Consider the following 16,370-nt stretch of genomic DNA (forward strand, 5'->3'; position numbering starts at 1 on the left):
CCCTTATTATTTTACAGCCAGTATGCGAAACTCTAAGATTGAAAACTACGATCTAAGAGTTTCATGCCGAAGAACTATTGGCGAATCCAAGCATAAGTGACCACCTGGTAGTACAACACCAAGGCAACTCGAAGCAAAGGTGGAGCAGAAAAAATAGCCTTTTGGCGTTTCATCTAAGGTGAACGTTAAATAAATTTTAGTTATTTATCCAATATAAAACTACAATTGTTCTATATATTGAACTTGAAAACTATTGAAATTTTATTTTCAATAGTTAGAAATTGATAAAATATCTGAGTGACCATGAAATATTTTTTGATATAGTTATTTGCAATTGGTTAATGAAATTGCACATACCACCTTCACTGAAGGTGTATTCACCAGATTCATATGGTGGTTGCAGAGTTATTTATTATTATTATTATTATCATCAACAGACCTCTGTGTAGTCAAGAGACTCATCGTGGGATGTCCCACTCTCACGTGGACAGCTTATTGTATCTCAACTTAAATGTATTCACTGTTCCTGCACTCACCACACTCTCTGGCAATGCATTTCAATCACTCACCATTCTCCATGCAAAAAATCTACTCTTCATCCCCTTGCTCACACTCACCTTATACAGCTTCCAGTGGTGGCCTTTCATTCTCCCCCTGTCTTCAGATATTCTATGAAAAATCTCATCATGTATTCTAATCTGGTAATTACCCCTTATCAAGTTATATGTCTGAATCATCTCTCCCTTCTTCCTTCTATCCACTAAAAACTTGTATTCCACATTCCAGTGACCAGAAACCAACTTAGTCAATTGTTTCTGGATCTCTCCAACATCTCATCATCCTTTTGAAAACCTGGTGATCAAATTTGTGCATATCCATATGCAGCTTGATCAAAGTCTTGTACAATGGAATCAAAACATCCTTACTTCTATATGTGATTGTTCTTGGCATCATTCCTATAATCTGCTATGTCATCCTAACAATTTTAGCAAAATGTCCACAAGTTTGTATCTGCCACAACCCATAAATCCTTCATCTCCTCCATCTCTTCCAAAATATCCCAAACAATCCTATACTCTGCATTCCATCTTTGCTTCCCAAAATTTAAAACCTTACTTTACAACATTAAACTGGTATCTCAACACTTGCCCATCCAGACAGTCTATTTAGGTCCTCTTGCAAAGCTACAACATCTGCTCTACTTTTCTTAACTCTCACCAACTTTGCATCATCTGCAAACAACTGTATATCACAATTTAAGCCCTTTCCAATATCATTTACATAAAAATTAAACAACAGTGGCCCAAAGCAGACCCTTAGGGCATGCTACTAGTGACTTTCCTCTTTTGGGATATCATTCCCCCATACACAACCTGTTGATACATATCAGAGCTAATCTCCAATCCAATGCAGTAATCTACTATCCAGTCATTAACTGGATAGTAGATCAATTTAACTAGTTTGTCATGTGGATATCTATTGAAAGCATTTGTAAAATCTAAATATACTACTGTATATGCATCCTCCCACTTGTCCAATGTATTCGTCAACTTGTTATAATAAGTAAGCAGATTGTTAAACACAATCTTCCTTTAGCAAACCCTTGCTGTCCATTAACGAATTCTACTCACCACTCTTCAAGTTATAGTCAACACCCTTGACTATAATTTGAAGTCTTGTTAGTCTTATCACCTTCTTTATGAAGCAGAACAAGTTTACCATCTTTCCATTCCTTTGGACCTGGGCTAATCTAAGACTCGTGTTAAAAATGTACATTGAAGCTGTTGTTAACTCTCTGAAACATTCCCTCAAAACACACGGTGATATACCATCAAGTCCCATGGCCATTTTCTTCTTTAAACTCTGGCCATTTGGCAGAGTAGAGTTGTGCATGATATTCAAACATTAGATTTTTAAAAAAAAATCTCTTTAGTATTTCAAGATGAAGATGATGCTTTCAGAAAGAAATTTATTTATGTTAATGTTAATTTTTTTTTAATGTTTCAGAACACCACATGATAAACAGTCATGGATGCAGGTAAGAAAAATAATGTTTGAATCTATTTTTTTAAATTTTATTATTAAAATTATGAAGTATTTTGGTAATTATTATTAATATTATCAGACCCTCATCGAGTCAAGAGACTGATTGCAGGAGGTCCCACTCTTATACACTTAGGTCATCATACCTTGACTTAAATGCATTCACCATACTTTCAGGTGATGCATTCCAATTGCCACCACTCTCCACGCATGCACGTGCACACACACACACAAAAAAAAAAACCTAATTTCATCCTCATTATGCAGTTTCTAAGGATGGCCCCTTGTTCTCCCTTGTCTCCAGCCATTTTATGAAAAATCTCATCCATATTAATCTGGTAATTACCAAGTACCAACGTGCACCTCTCGGTCATGTCCTCTCTCCTTCTTCTATCCACTAGGCTCTGCAGTTTTCATTCTCTTTCATTTTAGTTAAAACTTGTCATGTGCTAATTTATCAAAAGTCTTTGCAAAATCTAACTATACCACTGAAAACATTATAAGAGAATACAGAGAAAAATGAAAAAAAAAAAAAAAGTGAAACAATGTAAAAGTAGCTAAACAATAGTAATGGGAAGACTTGAAGAATAGTCTTGAATGTGATATTCAGTTATTTTCTGATGATGCTAAGTTAGGGAAAGTAATAATAAATGTAGCTGATACAGAATTCTGCAGACTAGTTATATGGTCAATGGCATTGAACATCAGTTAAATGTTGCCAAGTATGCACTTAGTTTTTTAGATGGAAAGCTTTACAGTCAAAGTATTATATTAATGGGAATTTTTTTAGAAGTACTGTCTGCAGTACTTCTAAAGGTTATCATCTCAACCTTAGCTATGTGACTTCTAAACTTTAACTCTTAATCCACAACAATCCCCAGATCTTTAGCTTCATTGACTACTTCTAACAAAATTCCCATTAATATAATACTTTGACTGCAAAGTCTTCCATCCAAAATACTAACTGCATTCTTGACAACATTGAACTGATATTCAATGTCATCCACTAGGCTGACTTTCCAAAGAGACAGGGCAAATGTGGACAGGAAAAGTAGTTGATATTCAACTGGAAATGCATGGAGGCATAAAAGGTTTGTAGTAACTGCATAATTCAGAAAGCCTTGTAAAAGGGTTGAATTCCAGATGATTGGAGTAGAGCTCATGTAGTACTCATATACAAAAGGGAAGTAAAGCTGGGTTTGAGCAGAATGGTGGTTATCCAAATAAGATTCTCACTTTGAGACAGATAGTTGAGAAATCCTGGGAATAACAAGAATCTGTATTTTTTTGTCTTGTAGATATGGAATAACCACATGACAAGGTGTAATAAGAAAAGTAGTTCAAAATGCTATGATTATATGGTAAAAATGGGACATTATACAGAGCAGCACATAATTTATATTGCAATATATAAGCTAAATCTATGTTAGAATTGAAGGAGGTACAGGAAGATGATTTGATGTAAAATCAGGTATTAGACAGGAATGCACACTATCTCCACTGTTACTCACCATTTATATGGATCACAAAGTGGCATTAAACCTGAAATCAAAATTGAAGATGCTAATCTCAGCTCTTTATTTTATATAGATGGTGGTATACTTCTAAATAAATCCAATACAAGTCTATAGGGTTCTTAACTAAATTGAATAACTTGCTGTAACAACATGAAAATTAGCAACAAAAAGGCAGACTGTGAAAATGGGCAGGAACTTTGAAAACATTATTTGCATCTGATTGGGAAGCCTCTAGAATAAGTAAAACATTTTAGCTATTTAGGTGCAATTTTTAGTGAAAGAGGTGAAATAAATGTTGAAATAGACAACACAATATGCAGTGGGAGGTGGGAAGTCAACTGAATAAATTTGTACGTAATAAGAGAGAAATTAGTTAACACATTAAACTAGCCATACACAAAACAATATTCTGAGAGCTGGGTTAGAAATAAAACCATTGATAAAGAACTAGAGACCTTAAATATGAGAGTTCTGAAGAAAATTAGGAGAGTGAATAGATGGCATCAGTGGCAGAATCATATTAAAAATATAAAGGAGGACCTCAACATTGTTAGCATTCAGGAATGTGGGATCAAAGCTAATCTCAAGTGAAATGGTCACTTAAACAATAGGAGAGGAAAAGGCTTAGCAAAATAGGTGTTTAATGGCAACAAAAAGACCTGGAGAAAGGTCTTTTTGTTGCTTTCTGGTCTTTTTGGAAGACCAGAATCTAGGTGGATTGATGGAGTTAGATGTGCCATAGAAGACTGAAAGACAAAATCTGATAATATTCGATTCCTGACAAATAACGGATGGATTTGGAGGAAATCATTGATAGGAAGTTAGTTAACAATAATGTAAACTTATATTGCACTATCATTGTACCCTGTCCCCTCCCCTCCCAACCTCCCACATGCACACCACACACACACACATACACACCCTTGAGGGTGAATATCAGGAATTGGATGATGATATATTTATTTATGTTATGTATCTATGTACAGTATATGCTACAGAGAAAACTTACTTGCTGTTATTCCCCATCAAGGAGAATGACAAGATATCATGATAGATTCTTGACTATATTTTCAAATCAAGTTTTCTTTCAAATTGGAAATTGATTATTTGTGATGCATGATCAGATAGTTTTTACATTTTTAAATGCATTTCTGAGTGTCTCTCTCCATCTGTATCTCGATCTTCATGGCCTTTTCCTTGCAATTTTTGCTTCAAAGACTTTTTTACTAGTTTTTTTTTTATCTTCCATTCTATTTGAATGATCTATTTAGATTAGTTCTGTTTATACATATTTGATTATACAGTAATAATAATATCCAGTTCCTTTCTTCTTATCTTCATTTTTAATATAGTTCTGCCATTTGAAGCCATCTTTTTGCTTTCCTGATTTTCTTAATCAATTGTTTTGTTTTTAGCTCTACTCTTAGCTCTCTATATTAAAATTGTGCAAATAGCTTTGTATTTATATACCTCTTTTTAGTTTTGGTTGATCTCTCTCTCTCTCTCTCTATATATATATATATATATGAAAGAATGATCATTAACTCGGTTAACATACATATTTTTATAAAGAATTGAATGACTAGAACCAAGATTTAAGTAAAAAGGTTTTAATATAAAAACACGACTAGTTTCGGCTTGTAACAGCCTTCATCAGGTGACATTATAAAAGAAAGAAAAAAGAAAAAACACTAAAACACTGAAGCTTAAATAAACTATGAACATCATAGAGAGTCTCTATACATAACTGACATTAAATCGTTGTGGTTGTATTTAAAGCTGTTCTTTCGTTAGTTGTATTGTTGGGAAAGTGCGTGCTAGTAGCATCTTGTGAACACCAGTACATGATTACAGCTGAATGACAATCTGGGAGGTTATAGCTCAAGTTATTATTTAAATGAACAGGATTGAAGATGATTTCTGTAGATTCCACAATTTTTCTCTCTAGTTCATCATTGCAACAGAAGATGTTAGTAGATTTTTCCCAGCAGACTTTGTAACTTTGGTTTTCATCATTAGGATTAGCCGAGAAAAGGATGAAAACCAAATGAAATTATGAAAACCAAAGTCACAAAGTCTGCTGGGAAAAATCTTCCATTGCATTGATGAACTAGAGAGAAAAATTATACAACAATACAGCTAACGAAAGAACAGCTTTAAATACAACCACAACAATTTAATGTCAGTTATGTATAGAGACTCTCTATGATGTTCATAGTTTATTTAAGCTTCAGTGTTTTAGTGTTTTTTTTTTTCTTTCTTTTATAATGTCACCTGATGAAGGCTGTTACAAATTAATAAAAACACGACTAGAAACTAGTCGTGTTTTTATATTAAAACTTTTTTACTTAAATCTTGGTTCTAGTCATTCAACTCTTTATAAATATATATATATAAATTTATTCATATAGCTTTCAACTACATCACTTTATCTATTCCATTAATCATTTTTACATTTAATTTTCCATCTTCATTACATAACTATACTGAAATGTTTTATTATTTATTATTATTATTAAACAAGACCTCATGGAGTCAAAGACTCGTCTAAGAGGTCCTTTTATCTCACACACATCTCATCATACCGGGTCTTAAACACATTCAAACTCCTTGCAGACACCACACTCTCAGGCAATCTCAGGCAAGGCATTCCAATCATTCACAACTCTGCATGAAAAAAACCTGCCTCTCACTCCCCTACTCACACCCTCTTTATACAGTTTCCAGGGATGACCTCTGGTTCTCCCCTGATCTCCCACTATTCTCTGTAGAACTTCTCCACCATTGATCCTATAACAACCCCTTACCAACTTGTAGGTCTCTATCATATCTCCCCTCTTCCTTCTCTCCACTAGACTCTGCAAATTACATCTTTTCAATCTGTCCTCATACTCGACATTCCAGAGGTCAGAAACTACCTTAGTCAGTCGCCTTTGGACCCTTTCCAACATCTCTTCATCCTTCTGAAAACCAGGTGACCAAATCTGGGCACAATAGTCCATGTGTGGCCTAATCAAAGCCTTATACAATGGAAAAAGAATCTCCCTACTTCTACACGTCAGTGTCCTCCTCATCATTCCCAGAAGTCTTTGTGTTGTCTTCACAATTTTGGCGATGTGTCCCCTAAATTTTAGATCCTTATCCACTATCACTCCCAGATCTCTTATTTCCTCTACTTCCAACAATATATTCTCACCAAGCATAAATTCTGCATCCCATCTTTGTTTTCTAAATTTTAAAACCTTACATTTTGCAACATTGAACTCACATCCCCATTTGCTTGCCCAATCACTCAATTTATTCAAGTCTTCTTGCAAGGCCACAACATCTTCACTACTCTTTATGGTTCGTCCCAACTTTGCATCATCTGCAAACAACTGAATATCTCCATCCAAATCTTCGCCAATATCATTAATATACAAGTTAAATAGTAATGGTCCTAAAACAGATCCCTGAGGCACTCCACTAGTGACTTTCCTTTTCTTGGATATTGCACCCCCATACACAACTTGTTGATACCTATCAGATAGCCAGTCTCCAATCCAATGCACTAATCTAATATCCAACCCCATCTGCTCTAGTTTGACTGTCAACTTATCATGAGGTACTCTATCAAAAGCTTTTGCGAAATCCAAGTATATTACTGTGTATCCTTCTCCTCTGTCCAAGGAAGTAGTCACTTTATTGTAATAAGTAAGTAGATTACTAAAACACGACCTCCCTTTAGCAAATCCATGCTGTCCATCAAAGATTATACCATTGTTGTCAACCCAACTCTGGATCCTAGTTCTCACAAGCTTCTCCAACAACTTAACCACAACACCTGACACACAGATAGGCCTATAGTTTGATGCTTGAGTTCGATCACCTCCTTTATGAAGTGCACAATCTTGCCCTCCTTCCACTCTTTTGGGACTTCACCAAGTGCAAGACTCGTATTAAAAAAATATGTCAAGGCAGGTGTCAACTCTCTGGCACATTCCTTCAGAATACGCGGTGATATATTATCAAGTCCCACAGCCTTATTTATATCTAGTTTACTCAACTCCCCAAACACCTCTTGCTCACTTACAGTCAGTCTCTCCTCCCCATCATCAACTGCTCTTAATCTCTCCATGAAGTCACATTCACAAGATTGAAAGATCTTTATGAACTGCTCATTAAATATCTCCACCACACATTCTGCAACAGCTGTCTTTATACCAATCAATCCTCCAATCAATGTCGTCCTTCCATAATCATTCTTTCTTTTGCTGGCTACATATCGAAAGAACTCCCTAGGATTCTTTTTAGCTTCATTAGCTAACTGTTGTTCATACCTCTCTTTAGCTACTCTCACCAACCAAGTCACCCTCCTTGCCTGGTCTTTGTAGACCTCATGAAATTGGTTACTTCCACTTCTCTTATGCTGCCTCCACAATGCCCTTTTTCTCTGTATTGCATGCTTAATCTCTTTATTCATCCATCTCACACCTACTTTATTTAACCTTCTCACCTGTGGTATACATTTAGACATTGCTTCCACTAAATATTTTTTGAAAATCCCCCAAGCTGCATTGATCTCTTTTCCAGCTAACTCCTCATTCCATGCTACACCTGCAAGCTGTCTCCTGAACTCTTCATAATCACCCCCCTTGTAGTTCCACATATACCCTTTTTTCACAGGGGTCCTTGCTCTGCTGGCAACCAACGAAGTAATCACCTCATGGTCACTTTCACCAATTGGTGGATGATTTGATACCTCATTGATAATTACATCCTCCGATGAGATGACCAAATCCAAGATCCTTAATCCTCTTGTGCCCTCTGTTACATACTGTCTGAGGTAGTTATCCCTCAAAAACTCAAGAAACTCATTTTCTTTACTTCCAGTTGCTATCTTCATTCCAGTCTATATTGCCATAATTAAAATCATCCATAATGATCACCCTTTTCTTATTTGCTTGGCTTATTTGACTATACATTTCACTATCACCACCATCCACATTACCAGGTCTATAACAACATCAGACCAAGTATTTGATTCTATTCACCTCTATCTCACACCATACTGCCTCAAAAGCACTGGCCCCATTTCCGTCTTGCATCTCTACCTTGTATGGACATAACTCTTTCTCAATCATCAATAGCACTCCCCCTCCCTTTTTACCCCTTCTATCCTCACGAAACACATCATACTTTTCCATCTCTATTCCTGTCAGGATGTCATCCTCATCTAACCATGTCTCACTTATTCCGACAATCTCTGGGTGCACAGACGCAATTAGTGCAACCATTTCATCCACCTTGTTTTTTACTTCTAGCATTGGTATACAAACACAACAACTCATTTCTGGATCTACAGCTAGTTCCACTGATGCCACTCACTCGATGTGATCTCTCCATGCTGGACTGGGGCCATTTCCCTATATGCTTCTTCATTTTAGAACTCTTTGCAATTCCATCTGTTTCCTTTTGATCCCTGATCATCCCATTACTTTCTTGCCTACACATGCTCTCGCCTCCTCTTGGAGCATCCACCTTTCTCACACTGTGTATCCCTGTCCACCCTGAGCCTCCCCATTTCCCTGCTCCTCTTGCACACCTTAAATTTTGTTTCATCTAATAAGTTCAGTGAGAAAGCAGTTGATATTTTATATTTTCCTTATTTTCATAGTTTTTTTAACAACTTTATTTAAATAGTAGTTATTTTATGTTGCATCTTCATTGACTGGCTCCATCAAAAGTGATACAGAAACTATATAGCTAGCTGGAAACAAGGCAGAATGTACAGTAGGTTAATTAACTGTGTAAGGCAACAACTGAAGACAGACAAGAAAGACGTGCCACACTCATTCAGGACAAGTGCTGCATGCCAGAGATGCGCTTCACTATTGAAACCCTTTCAGGTAGACTAAAGCAACAGAACTTGTGTCAAAGATATACGCAAACACTTGGCAAGGATAATCTATCATTCTGATTCAAGTAGGACAGTGTAACAGAGCTTAAGAACAGATGTTCATGACTAAAACTGTTCCTGTGAATGAGCTTGGTATCTTTCCTAAAATATTCAGTATCAAGCAACATGTTGAGACTAACAAGACTGTGTGATTTGCCATATAGTATTAGCCGACACCAAAATTACTTCTACTATGGTGAATTGCATAAGTTCATTTTGGATCAACTTCATTGTCTACACTGAACATAAGATCCTTTGGCAAGATACTGAGCTTATCCATAAAGAGTATACTTTTAGTTATTAAAGAACACGTAGGCCCACAGTAATAACTTTTAATTAATAAACAAGGTACAGATATTTCATACTAAAATTAATAGCACATCTTCAGTGTCACAAACAGATAGGAATGGAATATAAGTAACGAATCTTCGGTGGATCACCTATTAAAATACATTGTTGTTGAGAGCTAGGAAATGAAAGAAATTAATAAATAATTAATATTTAAGATAATTGGTTTTTTTAATGATTACATAAAATAAAAGTCTCCCAAATCTTCGAGAGAGAGAGACAGTCATTTTGATTTAAATTCAGTCGGTATAAAATAGCTTCACAACTTTCTTTAAAGAGGCGTTCATATTTGAACCGGCATCTATGAAGGAGAATAGCTTTATCCCACTGGATATTATGGGTGGTGTTAATACTGTGTTGTGCTAGACCAGACTTCTGAGGTTTGTTGTAATCAATATAATATTGATGTTCTTTAATTCTTTTTTCCACAGAATGGCCAGTTTGTCCAAAATAAGAAACATCACATTCACATGGTATTTGGTAAACGCCAGCCAAAGATGGAGATGACAATTTATCTTTTGTAGAAGGCAATAAGGAAGAAATTTTGTTGATAGGAATATATGTGGGAATCAATTGGTACTTTTTTAAAATTCTACCTATAGGTTCTGAGATTCCTGAAATGTAGGGGATTGGAACTCTGCAGACTGTTGAAGAAACCTTAGGTATTGGAACATAAGATTCAATTATCTGTTGGATTTGATTAGAGTGGTAATTATTAGATTCCATTAACTTTTTAATGATGGAAAGTTCTTGTTGTAAGATTTCTGGAGAGGAGCGAACTTTATGTGCTCTATTAATTAGAGATTTAAGAATGCCAAATTTTTGAGGTGTGTGGTGAGCAGACTTTTTATGAATATAAATGCCAGTAAATGTGGATTTTTGAAAATCGCTTGTAGATAAGGTACCAGAAGAAGTTCGAGTATGCAGGATGTCAAAAAATGGTAAAGTACAAGAATTTTCCTTTTCCATGGTGAATTGGATACGAGGGTGAAGGCTATTTATCTGTTGTAGAAAGGTGGAAAGCTCATCTTCAGTATATGACCAAATGGCAAAAACATCATCGACATAACGATACCAAAGAGATGATTGAGGGTGAATGGATGAAAGCATAGTCTCTTCGAATTGTTTCAAAAAATAGTTAGCCAAAGGTGGAGACAAAGGGCTATCCATGGCAGTACCCTCAACTTGTTTGTAGAACTTGTTTTTCCAACTAAAATAACCTGAATGGATAACAAATTCAAAAATCTTTGCGATATCTGGAGGGTAATCTTCATATAATAATTTGACTGTGTTGGCTAATGGAATACTGGTAAACAGACACACAATGTCAAAACTCACTAGCAACTCAGACTCTTTGATTTTTAAATCCTTGATTTTTTCAAGGAAATCTTTTTTTTTTATGTAGGACCTGGAATGTCCAGTGAGAGCACTTAAAGAATAAGACAAGACTTTTGCAATTCGATAAGTAGGAGAATCAATGCAATTCATGATTGGTCGTACTAGATAGCCTTCTTTATGGATTTTTGGGAGACCATATAGACGGGGAATTCTTCCAACGTAGATGCGTAATTTATCCACATAATTTGGGTCCCAACTGATGACCTCATCAAGTAATTTATTTAATTGTTTAATTTGTGAATTTGTAGGATTATGCATGATCTCTTTGTAGGTAGAGGTGTCTTCTAAAAGACTGGATACTTTTGTCTCATAGTCAGTCTTATTCATGATTACAATAACTTTTCCTTTATCGGCCTTAGAAATAGATATGCTATTATCTCTTCTTAAAGAAGTTAGCCCTTTGATCTCAGCATTTGATAAATTGTGTGGAGGTAATTTGCTTTTAAATAACGAAGCTGCAACTTCAAAACGAAGTTTATTAGCATCCTCGCTAGAAAGTCCAGACAGATTGCGTTCTATATTATGTAAAAAATCAAGATATGGAATGTGTGTAGGAATAACTGCAAAATCAAGGCCTTTTGCTAAAACACTGGTTTCGGCGTTGGATAAAGGGCGATTGGAAATGTTAATAATCCATTTATTAGCAGAAGCGATGTCAGAGGTTAAGTTTTTCTTTTGCTTGTGATATAAAGAATTATATTTTTGCATAAGTCTGTGAAAATTTCTTTCATAAGAACGGGTTAAAGATTGTTTAAAATTCTACCTATAGGTAGAATTTAAAAAAAATTTATTAATTAAAAAAAAATTATTTATTAATTAAAAGTTATTACTGTGGATCTACATGTTCTTTAATAATTATACTATGCCACAGGCACCTCTAAAAATAAGTATACTTTTAGACATGAAAGCTTGATTTAAAGAGTTCTGATGCTCTGTTACGTTACTCTAACTTCAATCAAAACAATGAATCATTCATTGTTTTGATAAAAAAATGCTAATTTTTTTTTTTTTCCTCACATATTGTTTCTTCATTCCTGTACACCATGAGTTCATGTTTTTCCATCTTTGAGAAAAACTACACCATATGCTTTTCAGACTCAACTTTCCTGAGCCAATCAAATTTTTCTTCAGATTTTGGTTCTCTCTCTCTCTAAGACTTGGTTCTTGTTCTCAAATCCAACTTTTTACCAGTATTTGTGTTGTAAAGCAATTTTACAGAAAATATACAGCTATAGGTAGACAACAGGATGTCAGCACTGGGCACCAAAAATTTTGGCAGTAGAACAATTTCATAGAATAAGGAATCCTAATTACCCTTATTTCATGCATCCATAACAGGAAAAAAAAATAATAAGAAGAAGAAAAAGCTATGGCTCTAACATGAAGCCAGGAATCTTATCATTCTTGATTACAAATGTATGAGGAACTCCTTAAATCCCCTTTAGGCAAATAAAGCAAGAGCTTGAATGGTAAAGCTTGCCTGAATATTGTTACCACTGAAGTAGATCATTTACCCCACAGATGATGGTCATTTCCAAAAGGAATTAATGTATTGTGCCACAGGGCACATATCATACACGAATGACAGAACATTCTGATTACACTGTTGAGACATGATTGAATAAGATGGAACACGAACAGGATATTCATGATAGGTACCTTCCCCATTAAATGCAATGAAACTCCAGAAATTCATCACATCCACCTGGAATGTACAAGGGTGGTCTGAAAAATTCTCGGCCTCGACCACAGATTATTATTATTATTATGTGACACCTCCAGGGAGTCCAAAGACTCATCGAGGGAGAGTGTGCTAACAGCATCGAACAATTGAACCCCTTCCAACTACTAACTGCTTAACTTTTTGCGAGCCATTAGTAGTAGAGGCTCTACCAATCGACCAACCTTTGCTGGCATTGCAACACTATTGGCAAGATTTTTTTTTTTTCTAAGTTGGTACATCTGTCATAAGCATCGATGTGAAATTGAAAGTCATTCTATCAAGTAGATTTTTTTATACAGCTGTCTTAAGCAAAAGTGTTGTCTATATCCCTCGAAATGGATAAAATTGAGTATCATGCAGTTATAAAATTCTTTGTAAAAGAAGGTTTAATGCCAAAAGAAATTCATTTGAAGTTCATAAAATTTATGGGCACTCTTCTCCTTCATTTTTGACAATTAAGAAATGGGCTGTTGAGTTCAAACGTGGCTGTACCAGCCTTGAAGATGATCCACGTGAAGGATGTTCAAAAAGTGTAACATCAGAAATCATATGAAAAAAAAAAAGCTTTGCGCAAGATGGGTGCCGTGCTTGCTCACAGCAGATCAAAAATGCACTCTCATGAAAATCTCTGAACAGTGCTTGGAGTGTTTTAACAAGAATAAAACTGATTTTGTGCTTCAATTTATTACTATGGATGACACTTGGATTCACCATTACACACCAGAATCCAAACAGAAGTCAAAACAAAGAGATTATGGTGAAAAATAAAAATAATTTTCAAATTATAAATCCTTTTTTTACATTATTAGGTCAAGAACTTTTCAGACCACCGTCGTAATTCATTTTGTAGCAATAGTTGTATTTTCAATATTCACTGTGCTGTGCAGGCTAGGGCTAGTATTAATACTGGCTAGTATACTCGATGCTGGAGCTGCATTCAATGCAGACCGCACCAAACTGCTACCTGGTGGGGATAACGCGTTGATTTACATGCGGTTTGGGCTGATAGCATTGCAGCCCCACCACTACAAATTCTTACTAGCCGCGACTGCATCTCTGGCATTTAGTAATTGCCTTGAACAGTTAGTGGATTGGTGAAAGTTCTGTTGCAAACTGGTGATGTAATTTAATGTATCACTGATGAAATATTTGATGCTTTATGTTTATCAATAAACAAGTAGGTTTTTTTTTGCTCACAGGTATCTTTAAAATGTGACAATTTTATCATCTGTCCCAAATTGCCAGTCCAGGATTAAAAGTGCCTATCAATTCTCCACATTCCATAAAGGCTATGTGTTCTCCCAGTTATCTAACATTAGCTCTTAAGTTATTATTATTATTATTTATTATTATTATTATTATTATTATTATTCAGGCCTCCATGGAGTCAAAAGACTCATCGTAGGGAGATCCTTCCTAAGAAACACAAAGTCTATCATACTACTCCTTTTACTTTCAAATTATTTGAAATAATTTAAAACAAACACAAAACTAAATACCAATTTTGGTATATAGACTGTATTGCACATTCAATTGGTTTTGGTATTCAAAATCTGCTCTTTTTTTTTTTTTTTTTGAGGCTCAGTGGCATTGATATGGGAATCTTCATTAATAATAATAAATATATAGATCTTACAATATCAAATGATAACAGTAAAAAAAATATATTTCAATTAACTTATAATTACCATATATTATCGTGTATAATGCGATCCACGTATAATGCGAACTATAAATTTTGTTTGTAAACTAGCCCTAAAAATGCCATGTTCACGTATAATGCGATCTGTTAATCTTGTTCCATAACATTATAAATAATACAATACAAATTAATGAAAGAAATATTTATTTAAAAACAAAATGTCAAAATACAAGACGAATTAACGAAAGAAATATTTATTTTAAAACAAAATGTCAAAATCCTTTGATTCTTCTTCATCTTTTGAGTCGTCAAACATTTCATTTATAAATTCATCTGTAGGGATTGCATCATCAGTGTAGCAGTTGTCGTCATCGTCATCATGCTCTCCAATTTGTTGTGCATCATCCTTGCTTTCATATATGACGTGATCTTCAGATCCATCCATTGAATTACTTATTCCACATTTAAGAAATGAGCATTGAATCATTTCAGATGGTATCGAATCCCATGCTTCTTTAACCCAGCTGGTGACTAGGGTGATCTCAGGCTTCTGAAAATTCCCACCCTTTGTCATCTTCACCAAACCAGATGACATTCATTCTCTCCATTTTTCACGTAAGTGATCTTTAAATGGCTTATTCAAGCTGACATCAAGCGGCTGCAAAACGGAAGTTAGACCACCTGGTATTACTGCTAGGTCTGTACGTAGCTCACGTGCTTTCTCTTTGCTTGCCTCTGTTAAATGTGCCTGGAACATATCCCAGACTAGCATGTTTTGTTGACGTAACAAGCTACCTGGACGTATGTTCCATACTTGATCCAGCCATAATTGTACACTTTCTTCATTCATCCAACCTTTCTGATTGGCGCGAACAATTACACCTGGCGGAAATTTCATATGCTTCAGAATTTTTTTCCTTTTAAATATCACTGTTGGCTTTAATTTGGTTCTGTCTGCCATGTATGCTAGAACAACGGTAAAATGCATTTTTTTATGTCCCGTTGTTTTTTATGAAGACACCCTTTTCACCAACTGAGCTTACTGTTCGATTCCCAGGCATATCAAAGTACATGGGCATCTCATCCATATTGCCAATTTGGGAAAGTTCATATCCGTGACACTTTCGTAATTTTATGATAAATTAATGGAAGGACTGCACTTTTTCCTCAAGCTGCTTTGGTAACTTCTGTTCGGTGTCGTAATGTTAATGCTTTGTGTTCCATAAATCTGTTGCACCACCCAGGCGAAGCAAGAAAAGATGAAATACCTGGTGTGTCCTTGAATTTACCATTCTTGAGTTGTAGAGCTTGAAAACGAATTGCATCTCTTGTTACTATAATGCCATCTTGTCGTTGCGTCAAAATCCATTCATTTAGCTCTTCTTCAAGTTTTGGAAAGGATGCTACATCTCCACGACGGGCACGTTTCGTTTTGGGGATTTTTTTCAAGACTGTCTTTTTGCTTACGCCAAAGTCTAATATTATTCTCTGCTACACCAAATTCTCTCATAGCAACACTGTTATTATGTTCTTCTGCAAACTGCACGACATGCAATTTAAATCTTGCTTCAAAAGATGAACGTTTACTTTTCTGTTGGCTCATTTGCAGGCTAGGTTTGTTTAACGAATAATATTAAAATGAACTGTGATTAAACCGATATACCTAACTGTGCTCTATCTATCTCACAGTGCTCTATCATTCGGCGACGGAGAGTGCATGCGCAGATACGATGCTCGCTTGGTTGCCAAATGCGAGTGGGT

General features: G+C 35.4%; 1 protein-coding gene across 3 annotated transcripts in view; it reads left to right on the top strand.

Moving 5' to 3' along the window:
- Positions 1-16,370, top strand: part of LOC150101904 (FYVE, RhoGEF and PH domain-containing protein 2-like) — a 310,945-nt gene that overhangs the window by 235,224 nt on the left and 59,351 nt on the right. For all 3 annotated transcript variants that reach the window (XM_090400010.1, XM_090400009.1, XM_090400011.1), the window contains one exon: positions 2,008-2,038. In XM_090400010.1, the coding sequence (XP_090256136.1) occupies positions 2,008-2,038 (31 nt within the window). The remainder of the gene's footprint in view (positions 1-2,007; positions 2,039-16,370) is intronic.

Source organism: Typopeltis vanoorti, chromosome 11 (genome assembly GCF_054136105.1).
Source record: "Typopeltis vanoorti isolate ZY-2024b chromosome 11, IOZ_Tvanoo_1.0, whole genome shotgun sequence".
NCBI lineage: Eukaryota > Metazoa > Arthropoda > Arachnida > Uropygi > Thelyphonidae > Typopeltis > Typopeltis vanoorti.